The sequence below is a fragment of the Bos mutus genome, chromosome 15, assembly GCF_027580195.1.
Source record: "Bos mutus isolate GX-2022 chromosome 15, NWIPB_WYAK_1.1, whole genome shotgun sequence".
Classification (NCBI taxonomy): Eukaryota; Metazoa; Chordata; class Mammalia; order Artiodactyla; family Bovidae; genus Bos; species Bos mutus.
In genome coordinates, this window is record NC_091631.1 from 40,511,644 (window position 1) to 40,524,724 (window position 13,081).

The 13,081-nt window shown below is 49.5% G+C and overlaps 1 protein-coding gene across 9 annotated transcripts in view; it reads left to right on the top strand.

The window, feature by feature from the left end:
• The window catches only part of BMAL1 (basic helix-loop-helix ARNT like 1), a 108,317-nt gene that overhangs the window by 85,815 nt on the left and 9,421 nt on the right, over positions 1–13,081 (top strand). For 7 of the 9 annotated variants that reach the window (XR_011467043.1, XM_070383958.1, XM_070383965.1 and 4 more), the window contains 7 exons: positions 1,332–1,424; positions 2,508–2,625; positions 5,032–5,181; positions 7,599–7,845; positions 9,468–9,574; positions 10,909–11,059; positions 11,837–11,925. Coding sequence is in view for 8 of the 9 variants with exons in the window: in XM_070383958.1 (XP_070240059.1) it covers positions 1,332–1,424; positions 2,508–2,625; positions 5,032–5,181; positions 7,599–7,845; positions 9,468–9,574; positions 10,909–11,059; positions 11,837–11,925 (955 nt within the window). In the remaining variant the exon portion in view is untranslated. The remainder of the gene's footprint in view (positions 1–1,331; positions 1,425–2,507; positions 2,626–5,031; positions 5,182–7,598; positions 7,846–9,467; positions 9,575–10,908; positions 11,060–11,836; positions 11,926–13,081) is intronic. The other 2 variants (XM_070383964.1, XM_070383966.1) reach the window with 1 other exon arrangement.

Below are 13,081 nucleotides of genomic sequence, written 5' to 3' on the forward strand. Positions count from 1 at the left end.
CCATGGACTGTAGCCCGCCAGGCTCCTCTGTCCATGGGATTTCCCAGGCATGAATACTGGAGTGGGTTGTCATTTCCTTCTCCAGGGGATCTTCCCAACCCAGGGATCGAACCCATGTCTCTCTGAGTCTCCTGCATGAGCAGGCAGATCTGAGCCATTGGGAAAGCCCTAGGTTCTTTAGTAGTCTATTCCAAAGAACAGACCAAGGACCAGCGAATAACAAAGATAATGATGCATGTGATTTAGTCTGTGGTAGCTGAGTATACTCAATGAACATGAGTTTGTGCAAACTCCGGGAGATAGTGAAGGACAGGGAAGCCTGGCATGCTGCTGTTCGTGGGGGTCGCAAAGAGTCGGACATGACTGAGCGACTGAACAACAGCAACCTGAGTATGGAGCAAGTGCATGGGCGAGCAGGGAGCACCCTCCGGTGCCTGAAAGGCCCCAGAAGGGGTTCTTAGGGGTTGCTCATCTGGAGAGTCCTGGGTGGGATTCAGTCACATTTGCACAAAACATCCTAAGCTCTCATGTTCCATAGCTTCAGTATATATCTGCCTTAGTCTGTCCAACAAATACTGTCCTGTCTCCACACCTATCTTTGTCGACACTTTGGATTTTTGCCTGTATTTAAAGTGAAGAAGAGGTGAAAGAATGTCAGGAGAAATTTTTGCTTGGCTTTTCTTGTCTCATTTAGGATACAAACAGCTCATCTCTGCATCAGGGAATAAAACTTGAGAATAGTTGTTCTTAACCTGTGAACATTAGAATCGCTTTGGGGAGGGGGTAAAAATCATACCAGTGATCCAGCCCCACTTCGTACCATCAGCATAAAAAAACAAAAGCAGACCACACTTCAGATGCTGCACCCACTGTTCCAGAGAGCTTCCTGGAAATGGAGGTGTTCAAGTCTTGGACAGATGCTGGCTTCAATATTTGAGAGGGAATTTTGACCCTAAAGTTTCCTTCCAGTCTCAGATTCTATGATATTATAGTGTTGTTATACTTAGAGCAATGAAATGGATTTCTCTGGACCTTCATGCAGTCAAAGGAAAAATCTTAAACTGAGTTCTCCTTCGAAACAAAACTCTCTGTAATTGGACTTTCCCCGGTAATCACTAGTGATACATGTGTATATGTCTGCCTTGAAGAGAATCTTATCATTCTCAAGTATTTGTTCTAAGCATCCTGTTCTCAGGACACCTGCGAAATTGTCAGTGACTGCAGTCCCGTGCTTTGGACGCTTAGAAAATAAATCCTTATTTGCTATCAGAGTGATTATAAATCATGTTTCCTGAAGTGTGATAAATTGATTATCCATTTCTCCTGATTAGGCAGCAGATGGATTTTTGTTTGTCGTAGGATGTGACCGAGGGAAGATCCTCTTTGTGTCAGAGTCTGTCTTCAAGATCCTCAACTACAGCCAGGTACTGCCCCTGTTCCCACTGGTGGTGGGCAGCCTTACAGCGGCCAAAAAGGTTACCCCACTTCTCAGAATAATTAATTGACAAGTGATATGTGAAATGCTTCTATTGTTCCCCAACACCATCCTTCTTCCAGAAAATTCTTAACACAGAAATGAATATAAACTTAGAAAACTTCCTTTAATATGCTTCCATTGGGAAGTTTGACCTTATCAGCCTTGTAACTTTCTCACTTCCGCAAGTGTAGGGGTAGGGGGCAAGGGGCTATTTGACAGGGAAGACAGGCAGACAGTACAAGGCCAGGGAATAAGAAAAATGGGAATCCACCCATACTGTATCTACAGTGATGTATCACTTATTAGCTCTATTGAACCTCAGCATCCTCTGTAAAATGATTGTAACAATCCACACATTCTATGACTGTTTGTAGAATCATATAACTATTTATATAAAAGCTTCTAGAAAAGAGCTTATCACCTGTTTTGTCCCTAGAGTTTTTACTCATTTTTTTCATTCATTCACTCACGCTTATACTGGTATTTGCATGGAAATTTGGTAAAGCAGAAGAATTGCAGTATCAAAATAACATTTATATAAATTAATGTAAATTTCATGTTTCCAAAGTGTTTTGCTCTTTTCAGTCTTAGAGCAAAGCTGTGGAGGAAGTTATTTATAACTCTGCTAACAATTAGGCTAGTGAGGCATATAGTATGACACAACTTGTTTAGGAACAGAGGTCTAATGGAGCTAGAGTCAGAGCCCACGCCCTGATTCTTCGCACTGAGGTCTTAGAAGGGAATCTGTGGGCATGGGAAGTAAATGGTAAAGGGATACATGCCTTGAAAGACTTTGGCCTTAGAGGAGCAGGAGCTGTTTATGTGGTTGAGCCCTTGTCCCTTCTTGCCTTCTCAGTGCCTCATTCATGGTGTCCTTATCTAGGCCAAGTGCCTGGACGTGTGTCCATGTTAACATGTGAAATACTTGAGATTCTCACGCTTAACGTGCAGAGTAAAGGCAAAGCCCTTGTTGGTTAATTTATATTCCGCATGCTGTTGACTTGTCCTTCTTGGTGATGCATTCCCACAGAATGACCTGATTGGTCAGAGTTTATTTGACTACCTGCATCCTAAAGATATCGCCAAAGTCAAGGAGCAGCTCTCCTCCTCCGACACGGCACCCCGGGAGCGGCTCATAGATGCAAAAAGTGAGTTCGGGAGCTACCGAGCGCTGGGCTGCATGGTGTGTGCTCTGCCGGCCTCAGCAGCTGGGTTCCTACCTCTCTGCCCTTTATCTGGGTCACAAGTGCTCTTTGGCTAAATGGAATTATTATATTACTTCATGTTTGTTTCTCTTCTGGTTTACATAAAGAAGAAAAAACTTCAATGTCCAAATTCGTGAGGGGAAAAACAACCATTTTAATTTGATTCTTTCTGATTTTTAGTCAATTTTTTTTTTCAGGATCTAGAATCCCCAGTTGTATGTTCCTGAGTTAAAAGGGTTCACATCAGTTTGATTTGTTCCCCCGAAAAAATCACTTCTGTGTGTCTGAGTTGTACTCATGCAGCCTCGTAAGATGAAAAAGTATAAATATGACATCTCTCTGACCAGAGTGGTTTCTCTTGAGGTCCCTCCCCCCACCTGCCTCCCTGCTTCCTCGTGGCAGCAGTGGAGCACCACTCACGTCTTCCCCGGCTTCCTGCTCCTGCTCCTGCCCCCCTGCCTGCCAGGAGCTCTCTCCCCCTTCAGTCCCACGGGGAGCTCTGCACTCCAGCAGTTAAGAGCGTGGACTCCACAGTCAGAGGCAGGGCTCGAATCGTGTCTCCACCATTTACTAGCTGCGTGACCCTGAGCAAGTTACTTAACCTGTCTGTGCCTCAGCTTCCTTACCTGCACGGTATCACCGACTTCATCAGGTTGCTGTGAGGATTTAATATTCTAAAAACATACAGCACGTTGTTTCCAGCACATAGTAAGCACAACGTATTTACCTTGGCCCAGTGCCGTCATAGCCTAACTAGCTTCCTGCTCCCAGGCTCTCCATTATAGTCTCTGGAAGGAAATAACCGCCAGTGGAATCTCCTTTAAGCCATCCTTTCACCAAGGCACCCCTCATCTTCCTATAAGTACAGTGCCACCCGTTGCCCTTTATAGTCTGGTCCTGCAGTTGTCTTAGTGACCTCAGGAGGAAGAGGTGAATGCTGTTTGGTCCTTGCCTCTAAGGCTGTTACCCATGTAGTCAGGGTGACGAGGAGACAGCACCGTGTATAATAAGTGCAGCCATAGACATAGTACCAGCCACAGAGAGCGATGATTCATCCTCATGTGGGTGTGGGCACACGCATCATGGAGTAGGTGACAGCTCCAGGTGGGTTTGAAAAGATGAATTAATATTTGCAGGTGATGAAGGGAGGAAAGTAGCAGAAGAAATGATTGGTGGATGGGGGCAGAAGGGTGGTGCTGGGGTTTGCTGGTGCTGCTGGAGAAAAACATTCAGGGGACGGGGAGGGCTGGACGGTACAGACCTTCTCATCCGTGAGGATGCAGTGCAGGACTGCGGGGTGGAGAGGTGGGGGGGCAGGCTCAGATCCCCATGAGGATGCAATGAAGGACTGCGGGGCGGAGAGGTGGGGGGGCAGGCTCAGATCCCCGTGGGGATGCAGTGCAGGACTGCGGGGTGGAGGGGTGGGGGGCAGGCTCAGATCCCCGTGAGGATGCAGTGCAGGACTGCGGGGTGGAGAGGTGGGGGGCAGGCTCAGATCCCCGGCTTCTGTGCTGACAAGTAGCCCATGTTTCTATCAGGATAACAGTCAGGCTTTTCTCCAGAGATTGTAATTCAGTTAGTCCAAAACTAGAATTCAAACCACAAATATGAACCACATAAATGATTTTAAATTTCCTGATAGCTACATTTTAAAAAGTAAAAATAAATGCAAAACTATACTATCTTTTATTTAACACTAAATCCAAAAGGAAGTCTTTCTGATTTTTTTTTTCCACTAAGTCTTTGAAATCTTGGGTATGTTCACATGTACTGCACACCTCCAATTTGAAGATCCCAGCGGCTGTATATAGCTAGTGGTTCCCGCACTGGGCAGCACAGATCTAGAATTGGGCTCAAGCATCTTCAGGTCGATACAGAGTCTGGGGGTTCTGGTGTCCAGCCAGGCTTGAGAACACGAGCCAACCCTGCTGCCTCCGTTCCATCCCAGTGTCCAGATCCTGCCCACTCTCCAGGTCCCAGCCCACTTTCTGCCCCCTCTGGGAAACACCGGCTGTTTCTGCCCTTTATTTGGCACTTTTCAGTCATACACCATGTGTGGCATGAGCACAGTCCTTCCGGTGAACTTCCATTTCCCCCTCTCAGCTCCCGCTGAGAAGAGGGTCCGTGTATATTTCTTTGTTCCCTGGAGCGCCTAGTCCGTTCGTCAGTAGCTGCATTCTGCATGGTCTAGAAGCACTGCAGGCTCACAGCGTAGAATGCAGGCCTGTGAGGAGGCCCCTGTTACAGAACAGAGAGGCAGGAAGGAAAAGGCTTTCTTCAAGGGCATGCTCCCCTGCCTGACAGACGACACGACCCTCAGTTTATCACATTTTGTGTATTGATTTGCAGCTGGACTTCCAGTTAAAACAGATATAACCCCTGGGCCATCTCGATTATGTTCTGGAGCACGGCGTTCTTTCTTCTGTAGGATGAAGTGTAACAGGCCTTCAGTAAAAGTGGAAGACAAGGATTTCCCCTCTACCTGCTCCAAGAAAAAAGGTAACCACTTAAGAGTTCATTAAATCCTTTCACAGGTGAGGCTGGCTTTTCCACAGAGGGGCGCTCAGTAGGGTGTGGGCTCAGAGCAGGCGGATTGCAGGTTTGCAGCCAGGACCTCTGTGGCCCTGCTTCTGTGAGGGCATTTGGGGAGCAGCGGGGAGGTAGGAAGCCCTGACAGATTCATGGAGAGGCCTCCTCTGTTTCAATTCTGTTTGTTTTTGTGTGGTTGGGAAAGAGTATTCTCAGTCACAGTTCCCTGCGTCCCCAGCACCCGCCAGACTTACCCTAGGTTCACCAGTGCCTACAGGTGGCTAGGAGCAGCAGACATGCCATTTCTCTTCCACGGTGAAGTGTTTCTTCTCGCCTTCCTGCCCCCTCCACTCTGAACTCTCCTCTGAGTTCTTTCTGTTGGTTCCTTTCCAGCCCTCTTCTCTTAGGAGGAGTAGATACAAACACAGTCCATAGGTAGTGTCACCCACCCACGTAGCTGTCAATGACATTTATATGCCAGTAATTTCCAGGTTCATATTTCTAGCCCACACTGCTCTTTTGAACTCCAGATTTGTAAATTAACTGCTTATTTAATCTACCTGCTTGGACATCTCAAGGGCATCTCATAGGTGATAGGCATAGAAGTAACCACCCAGGCTTCCTCTGGAATGTTAATGGCAGCCCCTTGCATCTAGCTGTGTGTGCTAAGAGCCTGGGAGACACCTTCTCCCCGTTGCCCTCCCCCCGACCTAGGGTTCTTGCTGCTATGAATCACCCCTGCAGAAGTGTGTGTGTTACTGCTGTCACTCGATCGAGGCTGCCCTGGGTCTCATAAGTCTGTTGAAGTACCTTCCTCACGCTCTCCAGCCCTTCACATAGCCAGAGTGACCTTTCTAAAAGCAAATCTTTGTATCAGTCCCCTGTTTCAAACCCTTCATTGGTTCCCATTGCTCTTGAAGAAGAGTTTAAAATCTTTAATGTGATCCTGCAGCACCCTCCCCTGACACTCCTCCATAGGTTTGAGCCGTGCAGACCTCCCTTTGATGCCTCCAACCCCTTTTCACTCAGTATCTGCACACATGGTGTCACCTCTGAAGGAAGTGCCTCCCTCGCCACCGGCTCCCCTCCCTGGCTCTCTGCAGACCCTCCTTCAGAGTGGCCCTCGATGTCTGTCACTCAGTCCCTCAGACTGCCTTCTGTCTGCATGTCACACCCTGCAGGTTTTCTTTGTAACACTTGCTTCCCATTGCAGTTACGTAGTCATTTGTGTGATTATTTGTTTAAAGTACCTCTCCCCCGTAAGGCTGTAAATTCCACAGAGGCATGCCTGACTTGTTTTCCACTCTTGCCCAGTAACTAGCACAGACCCGATGCTTGGTAAACATTCCATAAGAATGTGTCTACTGGGACTTTGCTGGCAGTCCTCCACGGCAGCGGGGGCACAGGTTTGAGCCCTGGTTGGGGAACTAAGATCCCACGTGCTGCAACACGAGGCACCCCTACACACACACACAAAATGTGTACTGTTGAAATGCACGGATGCTTCACACTTAACGTGTCTCACACTGAAATCTTTTCTCCCTCTCCTCTAAAACACACTCTGTATTCTCTCCCCTGAGTCAACAAATGGTACCTGTAACCACTCAATCCGAAAAAGTTGGACTCATCTGTGTTTTCTTTTTTCATACCAAATATTTGATACTCAGACCAGATCCCAAAAGTTCAGCTCAGAAATTCCCCCGCGTCCTTTCTGCCTCCTCCTCATCTCCACAACACTGCCATCGTGAGTCCCCGGCATTTCTTGCTGTATTATTATCCTCCTCCTGGCTTTTACTGTCTTCCAGTGACCCGCGTCACTAAAGCATCCAAATCGCGATGTGATTTTGCTGCTTCCCCACCATAAGTGCCCTTGGAAACTCTCCATTTCCAGTCTGGGAAAGGTTAACACCTTTGTGAGCAAATGATCCAAGGCCGAGACAGTGTGCTGCCAACATGCCTTCCCAGCACTTAGCCCAGCACCTCCCTTTTCACTTCACCTGCATGGAGCGCTCTGCTGTTTGCTGTACAGGATGCCCCTCTGGGTCTTTGTACCTTCTCAGCCTTTATACATTCTGGTCCTTCAGCCAGTGCTCATCCCTCCCAGCCCTCCTCCTACACAGTTCTTCTGAGCAGCCTTCCTTGCCAGGGAGATCGTGCTGCTCCTTCCTTGGTGTACATGATGCCCATTTGGTATCATCATTGCTACGAAACACACGTGACGCTGGATCATGCCTGATCTTTCTATCTTTCTCTTTCATTTGATGCCAACTTCTGGACAGTAGGCTTTGATTTTTATGTTTTCAGTCCTTTCCTACATCCCAGCGCATGATAGGCTGCCTGTGCTTCCAGGTCCCAAAGCCCCACTGACATCGCACTTTGCTTTCCAGCAGATCGAAAAAGCTTCTGCACAATCCACAGCACAGGCTATTTGAAAAGCTGGCCGCCCACAAAGATGGGGCTGGATGAAGACAACGAACCAGACAACGAGGGGTGTAATCTTAGCTGCCTTGTCGCCATTGGACGGCTGCACTCTCACATGGTTCCACAACCGGCAAACGGGGAAATCAGGGTGAAGTCAATGGAATATGTCTCCCGGCACGCGATAGATGGGAAGTTTGTTTTTGTAGACCAGAGGTAAGAGTCTGGACGTTACCCTTGGACAGTCTTGGCAGCGGAGTTTCAACCTTGAGTAAAGCAGAGCAGACTGGGCCGTTGGCTGCCTTTCTTAAGGATAGAGAGGAGGAAGTGATGGGTGGATCTGCTGAAAAATGAGACCTAGTGGGTTATCCGGAGAAGGCAATGGCACCCCACTCCAGTACTCTTGCCTGGAAAATCCCATGGACGGAGGAGCCCAGAAGGCTGCAGTCCATGGAGTTGCTGAGGGTCGGACACAATTGAGGGACTTCACTTTCACTTTTCACTTTCATGCATTGGAGAAGGACATGGCAACCCACTCCAGTGTTCTTGCCTGGAGAATCCCAGGGACAGGGGAGACTGGTGGGCTGCCATCTATGGGGTCGCACGGAGTTGGACACAACTGAAGCGACTTAGCAGTAGCAGTGGGTTATCATCATAAATACAGAAATTTTCTCCATGTCATTCTCTGGCAGGTAGAGACAGTGAAGTGGGGTGGCTTGATGTCCGTGGCTAAAAGAGAAATAATAGGCATAGCATGCTCTCTGAATCTATGGAGTGTTCCATTAATTACTGTAATGTGAATTCTGGGATGTGGGACTTTGAAAAGATTATCTAGTCTTGAGCTATCAATACAGTAGTCATTGGCTATAGTAATCCCATATGGCAATTTAATTTAATCAATTAAAGTTAAATAAAATGTGAAATTAAATTCCCCCAGCTCACTAACCACATTTCAAGTATCAGTAGTCACATGTGGCTTCCCTGGTGGCTCAGCTATAAAGAATCTGCCTGCCAGTGCAGGAGATGCAGGTTCACTCCGTGGGTCAGGAAAATCCCCTGGAGAGGGAAATAGTGACCCACCCAGTATTCTTGCCTGAAGAATCCCATGGACAGAGGAGCCTGGTAGGCTGCAGGCCGTGGGGTCACAAAGGATTGGATACAACTTAGCGATTAAACAGCAGCAACAGTGGCGAATGGTACCTGAATGGAACATTTCTGTCCCCACAGAAGTTCTGCTGGACAACACTGATCTAGTCCAGTCTCCTGCTTTATGGTTGATGAACCGAGGCTCAGCCTGAAGACCAGCCCCCTCCCAGATTCGTAACTCGTTGGCAGTAGACCTGGGCTAAGAACCCAGATTTCCACTTCTCTCTGCTGCTTCCTTACAAGTATCCACAGGCTAGCAATTTTTCTGGGTACTGGAAATAGCCAGCCACTAAATACTAGAAAAGGAAGCAGTCACTTCTCAAGGTCCCTGTGGGCCCCATGATGGGCTTCTGGTCACCCTGATAAAGAGCAGGCAATAAATTGGAGAAGCTTTGACCTGGAGTTTAGAGTCCTACCACTTTTTTTTTTAATCTAAAACAGTTACTACTTTTAAACCTAAAATTTGATGTCTTGAGCTAACAGCCCCTTTGAAAGTCTTTTTCTCTCTCTGTTTTTATAACCCCGATTAAAGTCAGCTTCACGAGAAAGAACAAAACCCATGTAATAAGCCCTCTGAACCCACCCAGCTTTGACCTTGTTTTCATTGGCTGTAGTGGGAGTCATCTACTGCAGAGATCTGTTAATTATCTGAATGTTATTTTCTTAAAAAAAAATTTTTTTTTCCCTTTTAGGGCAACAGCTATTTTGGCATATTTACCACAAGAACTTCTAGGCACGTCGTGTTATGAGTATTTCCACCAAGACGACATAGGACATCTCGCAGAATGTCATAGGCAAGGTAAGCTGCTGGGCTGTACACCAGGTCTGAAGTTTCAAGTGTCCCTCTCCTTCTAGACATGTCCATGGACCCTTGCAGAGAAATCTGCCCCCGTGAGGTGGGAGTCAGCCAGCCCAGGGACCTACAGGCCAGAATATCTGGGAGGAGGGGACGCTGCTCCTTCCCCCAGCCCCATCTACCCCCTTCCAGATAACCCCCCACCCTGACTGCCTAGCAGATCTTTACGCTGGCCAGGGAAATTTCTGGAAGGCATCTCTGGTTCAGAGGGTTTCCCTGGACTATGTAAAGATGTAGTGTGGCCCAAGCGGATCTAATTTTCTACAAATCCCTGCACTGCCTCCTGCATTTTCCTCTTGGTTAATGGCGCAGCCACATACATAGCTTCCTGAGACAGTAGCCAACATTGACTCCCTTCTTTACTCTTTCCTCCATCAGAACTGTTCATTCATCTCAGCCTTGCATCTCCAAAGAGGCCCCTTTCTGCCAAGCCCCTGATGCAGCCCTCGTACCCACCTGATAATTGTGATGGACTTGCCTCTGACCCGCCAATCCACCTTCCATTGCTGTCCTGCTTATGCTCTGACAGACTGAGCCTGCCAATCACATCTGTGCTCAAAACCCCCTGCCCAGTCACCTTTGACAGATGCTCAAGACCCTCCATGTCCCGGCCCTGAGCCACCTCCCCAGCTTCACCTCCCCACCCGATCCCTGTCTGCAGAGGCCTTGTCCTCCAGACACACTGACATCTCACTGTTCCCACCCCGACCCCAGGCCCTGCCACTCCTCGGGTAAGCACTGGGTTCTTCCCTCCTCCCTTTTGGCAAACTTGTGTTCACCTCTGAAGGCTCTGATCGCCTCTGCGTAGCTGTCCCTCATTCCTCTCCTGAGGGTGCAAGTCATATCCTGTCTCTTTTATCTCCAGTACTTGACACGTGAAGCATACTTGCTACATGTTTGTTACATGAAAGAATGAGGTTTCCATGGGTGAGATGCTGCCTGAATCTGGATGTCCTCAGGCTTTGTGATGGGGAGATTACGTGGTCCCTGTGGACTGAGCCTTCTTGTGTGGCATTCACTTCATAGATGAATCCACTTAGATGTCTAGAATGCACTGTTATTCCCTTCATTTCATACACTCTGAAGAATAGTGACAGGTTCACAACCAGATTGGAAGGCTCAGAAATCAGATCCTCAGAAACACCCTCTTCTCTGAGGTGCCACCTCCCATGGCTTATTAAAGAGGGGATGGCCTTGAAGCCTGAGCGCATTTAGGATTTGGTTTAATACATTGTTCTGAGGAAACAATAATGTTCATGGTTTCTTTATATTTTCAGTTTTACAGTCAAGAGAAAAGATTACCACTAATTGCTACAAGTTTAAAATCAAAGATGGTTCTTTCATCACACTACGGAGTCGGTGGTTCAGTTTCATGAACCCTTGGACCAAGGAAGTGGAATACATTGTCTCCACGAACACCGTTGTTTTGTAAGTGTCTTTCCTATTTCAGAAGCTCCCTTGCTTCAAGGAGGAATGCCTTGGGGCCCTTACCTGGGAAAGGGGGTACAGGCAACAGCCAGTATCCCATCCTTTACTGTCATCCTGCTAATATCCTGTGAAGCCTCAGGACTGGCAGAAGCCAGAAGGTGGCTAACAAAGGACACGCTTCAGTACTCAGAACTCTCAGGCCCCCGGCTGCTGGAAAGGCTCTCGGAGACAGCAGCCTTTCCTTCCCGACAAAGCAGCCAGCCTTTGAGTTCAAAGGCTCACCAGCCCATACGGGCCTTGGCGGAGGAGGGATGGGGATCTGTGCCCCCAGGCTGGTGGCCTGAGCACTCAGCGCTGCGGAATGCCGCCTCAAAGGCTGCCACCTGCTGGGCGAGCAGGGAAGGGAAGGCCCCCCTCTGCCGCCTGCTCCCCACATCTCCTTCCTGGTGATGTGCAACCCCCACCCGTAGGTAGAGCTGACTGAGGGGCTGGGGTCGGTGCCCTGCCGGCCGCCTGGAGAGGAGCCTCGTGGCAGCGGCGGTGGCTGCTGCATCACCACCCCCGCTGGACCGCACCCCGCATGCGCTAGGAAGGCCAGAGCCCCGGACGCTGTCTGCCGTGTCCTCTGACAGCGAGGAGACCCACTGAGCCACTCAGATACTTCGTTTTCTGGCCTGTCCAGGTCCAGAGTGGACACCGGACACCTTGGCCAAGGTGAAAGGTGCACAGTTCTGGGCGGGCCTGACTCACGTTTCCTTGTTGCTGGGATGTTCACAGAGCCAACGTCCTGGAAGGCGGGGACCCCAGCTTCCCGCAGCTCACAGCGTCCCCCCACAGCATGGACAGCATGCTGCCCTCTGGAGAAGGTAACTATGTGCCACCGGGGCGCTGGGCTTGCCTGGAGGAGCTGCTTGTGGCCACCCCCCACTGCCCCCAGTGTTTGGGGTCCCCGGCCACCATGTTCTGTGGAACAAGGGGGGGGCCTCGCGGGAGTGATCACTAAGGACGCTGTCATCTCACTTTCTCTGTTGAGCTTGAAATGCTGGGAACTTGGTTTTGCCTTTCCTGAGGCTGCCTGGACGCTGGAAGCCCATGAAACGGCCAGCTCCTTGCTGCGTGTGCTTTCCTCCACTGTGTTGCCCAGCAGCTGTGATGTGAAGGGCTCTTCGGTCACGGCCACTGGCTCCTGAGGTGGGAGGAGGGTGTCTGCCAGCACCGCGGTGTGAGCCGTGCCAGGCCCCCTCCCCCAGCCCGGCCTTGGCCGCTGCCCGTGCACCTGACTCCTTCCTGGGCCTGCTTGCATGGCTTCAGTCCCCTTCTCTTCATCGATGAATCCTACATCCGGTCCCTCCAGGTCTGTTCCTCCAGCTGCCTCCTGGACTCCCACAGGAGGCACCTATAACTCAGCATGTCCACGTTGGTTTTCAGCACAACAGCAGCCCCCTACCCCCAACCTGGTTGGTTAAGCCAGAAGCCATGACTCCTGCCTCTCTCCCATTATATGGAAACATGAAATCCTGCCCCTTCTATCTTTAAACCTCCCCATCACCGCCTTCCTCATCTGTTGCCTGGATTATTGCAGGTAATTTCCCAGCCCTAGTCTCACGCTCTCCACTCTGCGCCCCCGTCCTCCACTACAGTTCGCTCCTGTGCAGCAGTTGACTTTTCAGTAACCCCCATCTGAGTCAGTCCTTTGGTTATCCCCCGTGGGTACGGCTCAGATCTGTTAGGGTGGCGTCCAGGACCCTTCCTGGTCTGACTGGTACCTGCTTCTCTGTTTCATCACTTGCTCACTCCATCATCATCGCACTGAGTTTCTTGGCGTCGTCTCCCAAGCTGTGCCCTCTTCAGGGCTCTTGTGTACACTGGTGGCTGTACCTGGAATGCTTTCCCTTCCTTTCCTCTCTGCCACCCTGATTCGTGCTCCTCTCACAAGACTCAGCTCAGTTAATCTCTTCCAGGAAATTGCACCTGGCCCCCCTGAATGCCTGGTGCCGCCCTGTCAAACATATCATGGTGTGC